The sequence below is a fragment of the Platichthys flesus genome, chromosome 20 (genome assembly GCF_949316205.1).
Source record: "Platichthys flesus chromosome 20, fPlaFle2.1, whole genome shotgun sequence".
Classification (NCBI taxonomy): domain Eukaryota; kingdom Metazoa; phylum Chordata; class Actinopteri; order Pleuronectiformes; family Pleuronectidae; genus Platichthys; species Platichthys flesus.
The window spans coordinates 15,044,226-15,047,333 of NC_084964.1; the positions used below are offsets into that span (position 1 = coordinate 15,044,226).

The following is a 3,108-nucleotide window of genomic DNA, read 5'->3' on the forward strand; positions in this document are numbered from 1 at the left end:
TGCAGATAAAGAACGCAGTGGCCGAAGGATTAAATGAGTCGATGTGATAAGCATCTATTTGTTTAGCTTTGAATTCTCTTTTTGCCTCAGTGAGAAATTCAGCTTTACTGTAGAAATGCATATAAAATTGCAATAAAGAAAAAGAGCAGTACTTCTCTTCTGCTGCTCTGTTGCCCCCCTGTGGAGGCACCGACAACATACACACCACACTGATATGCGGGGGATTCATTCCTTCTATTCACATTAATTTTCATCTCTTATATTTACGTTTATTTACCCAGGTATTCTCTCAATTAATCCTCTCTTTAATGACCTGCGTGTCCTTTTTTTCTCCATCCAGATATGAAACGCCCCAAGAGCCCCGATAGTCTGGACGACAGCCCCCCTCTCAAGAGTCAGGAGGTGCAGGAGGAGGAGGAGGTTGAGGAGGAGGTTGAGGAGGAGGTTGAGGAGGAAGAGGATGCAGAAGAGGAGCAGGAGGAGGAAGAAAAGAAAGTGGGTGCAGGGTACAGGGCCAAACGGGAGCGGCGCCACAGCATCAGCAGCGCCACCATGTGTCAGGTGTGCGATATACAGCTCAACTCCAGCGCCCAGGCCCAGATCCACTACAGAGGGAAGACGCACCAGAGGAGGCTGCGGCGACTTGCAAAGGCCGTCAGCTCAGGTAGAGACCCACGGATTTTACTTTTACTATAAACTTGATTTGAAATAAATCTGTCAACCAACTAAAACTCGGGAGAGTCTTAAACTTTTGTTGAATCCCGACAATGCACCTTATTATTAGAGCTGAACAAAGTGTGAGACCCTCACCAATATAACTCATAACTTTGATATTTGCTGACCACACTACAAACTGCCTGAAAACGGGTTTAATCAACAACTCTGAACAAAAAGAGAACATCATGAAGTGCTTCAAATTGATGTTTACTGAGGGGCGGCTTTATCATCACTGCTTCTTTTATTATTTGTTTTTTATCTGCTGTGTTTAATACATTTTTCTTCATAGAGTGTCTGTTCACGGGTGAAAGAAAAATATTCTGCTCTGTGAAATTGTTTTGTCTTCAGCGAGTCTTGTGCTTTGACATGGAAATGTGGAAACGCTGTCACTTATGTTATATATATGTTAGTAGAACATTTGCATAATACTTGGATAGCTCCAACCAATATTTGCATAATAACTAAGAGCAAAGAAAAGGGACAAAAAAAAACATAGCAACATATAGGTGACGTGCATTTTGACAGGGTCACATTAGAAGCTATTATTTTTAATTGATTGTAGAATTATGTTAGTTGGTTTATAAGTGATGACATCAGCTACTCTGTAAATTGTCGACCATTTTCGCTGAGTTTCCTCCGTGTTGTTTGGACTTGAGATGGCGTTCACATGAATTTTTCCCAGGGAACACATGGATTCTCATGCTTCTTAACATCGAGACACTTTGCATATTAAGAAATTGTTACAACCTAATGATGCATAGAAAGAAAAAAAAATCCCAAGTTTGTAGACGAACGAAAAGAGAAATGCTCTTTTTTCCCCTTTCGCAATTATTCTGCAATTTTTTCTCAGGCGTATTTTGCAGCTACACAGACAAACTGCACATGACAAAAAATTACAATATATTAACTTTTACCATATGAAAGCGAACACATCAGACCTCGGAGCTTTCAGAAACATCTGACACCTGAGGTCTCGAATGTCATGAGAGGCTGTGCTCACCCGGACTCTTGGAATGCAGCATCACTCTGAACAGTTCATTCAGGTGTTTATCTATTTTGAATTGAAGCGCTCTCTCTCTCTCTCTCCTCAGCTGTTATCTAGTAAACGTGCCGACTCGAGCAGGCGTTATGTGCTCAGAATACATTTGCTGCTTCACAACCCCCCCCCCCCCCCCCCTCGCCGTTTCCGAGCATTTTCTGCACACCTGTTTGTACGAGAGGCCATAAATCACCTTCACTCTCCACCACCTGTCACTCCGCCGCAGTGACCAGCTTGATCAGGCAGGAAGAGAAAAAAAAAAGCCTCTCATCAACAACCGGCCAATAAAACGACATGTTTAATGTTGATTTATGACTCTGTCCCCGCTCGGTGGACTCGCCACACATATTTCCACCAGATTAGATTATTACTTTATCCAGTGTTTAATGTCTCCCTTATCTCGGCCTCATTTTGTTATCGTCAGAATGTTATCGACTTCTTCTGTGTCAGATAATGGCCTTCATGCATCATCATTCATACTTAAAAGTTCAAGGCTGGTGATTTTTTGACACGCTTCAGTGGGAATCTGGGTCAGTGGCCGACTCTGTGGTGCAGGAGCAGACACCTGTGGGAATGTTGACACTGTTCCTCCAGGTGGACGGAGGTGACTGGTGAGTGTGTGTGTGAGAGGAGACTTTTCTGAAAGTTTTTTTCTAAAGTTTTAGTTATTTTACATACAACGTTTGTTGCATTTATATGATGAACACTAAGGCGAAACACAGGCCTCACAGCGAGATGGTACCGGATTCAAATCCCAGCTTTTCTGTCTGGGATTTAACCGGGTCATTTACTCTCTCTGTGTGTGTGGGTGGGTGGGTGGGTGTGTGTGGGGTGGTCCAGGTATTGTTGCTTTTGTGAGGACCTCGAGTCAGGGGAAAGACAAGTCTTCAACATGAGGAAAAATACTTATATGTCATTATATGTGAAGATGTATTTTACGGTTGGGTGTTACTTTCAGGTTAAGGGCTATATACGGTTTAGTTAAAGGTTAGCATTAAGCAAGGAGTAGTTACAGTTATAATTAGCTAAATGTATGTTATAGGTTAGGTTGGATTAAGGTTCAGGTTTATGTTAAGGTTAGGTTAAAAACTAAACTGAAAAACGAACGAACAATTCTTAAATGAAGCAATATGCATGAGATAATTGTAATGTTTAATATTTGTTAACATCATATAATATACATATACATTATGTATGTTATATCACTTAAATACATTTAATAGCATTTTAAATTCCTCCTCTCAGACCTGATTTCATGCAGGAGAACAAGTGTGAGGTGTGAATTAGTCGTGAGGTTGCTTCTTCCTCCTCCTCAGTCCCAGATGCTGTCTGATTTTTTTCCAGATTGAAGA

The 3,108-nt window shown here is 41.4% G+C and overlaps 1 protein-coding gene across 1 annotated transcript in view; it reads left to right on the top strand.

Moving 5' to 3' along the window:
* The first annotated feature begins 342 nt into the window (after positions 1 to 342).
* LOC133975768 (zinc finger protein 385C-like) overlaps positions 343 to 3,108 on the top strand; it is a 34,468-nt gene continuing 31,702 nt past the window's right edge. Inside the window, exon 1 of the mRNA XM_062413741.1 lies at positions 343 to 664. Within this exon, the coding sequence (XP_062269725.1) occupies positions 343 to 664 (322 nt within the window). The remainder of the gene's footprint in view (positions 665 to 3,108) is intronic.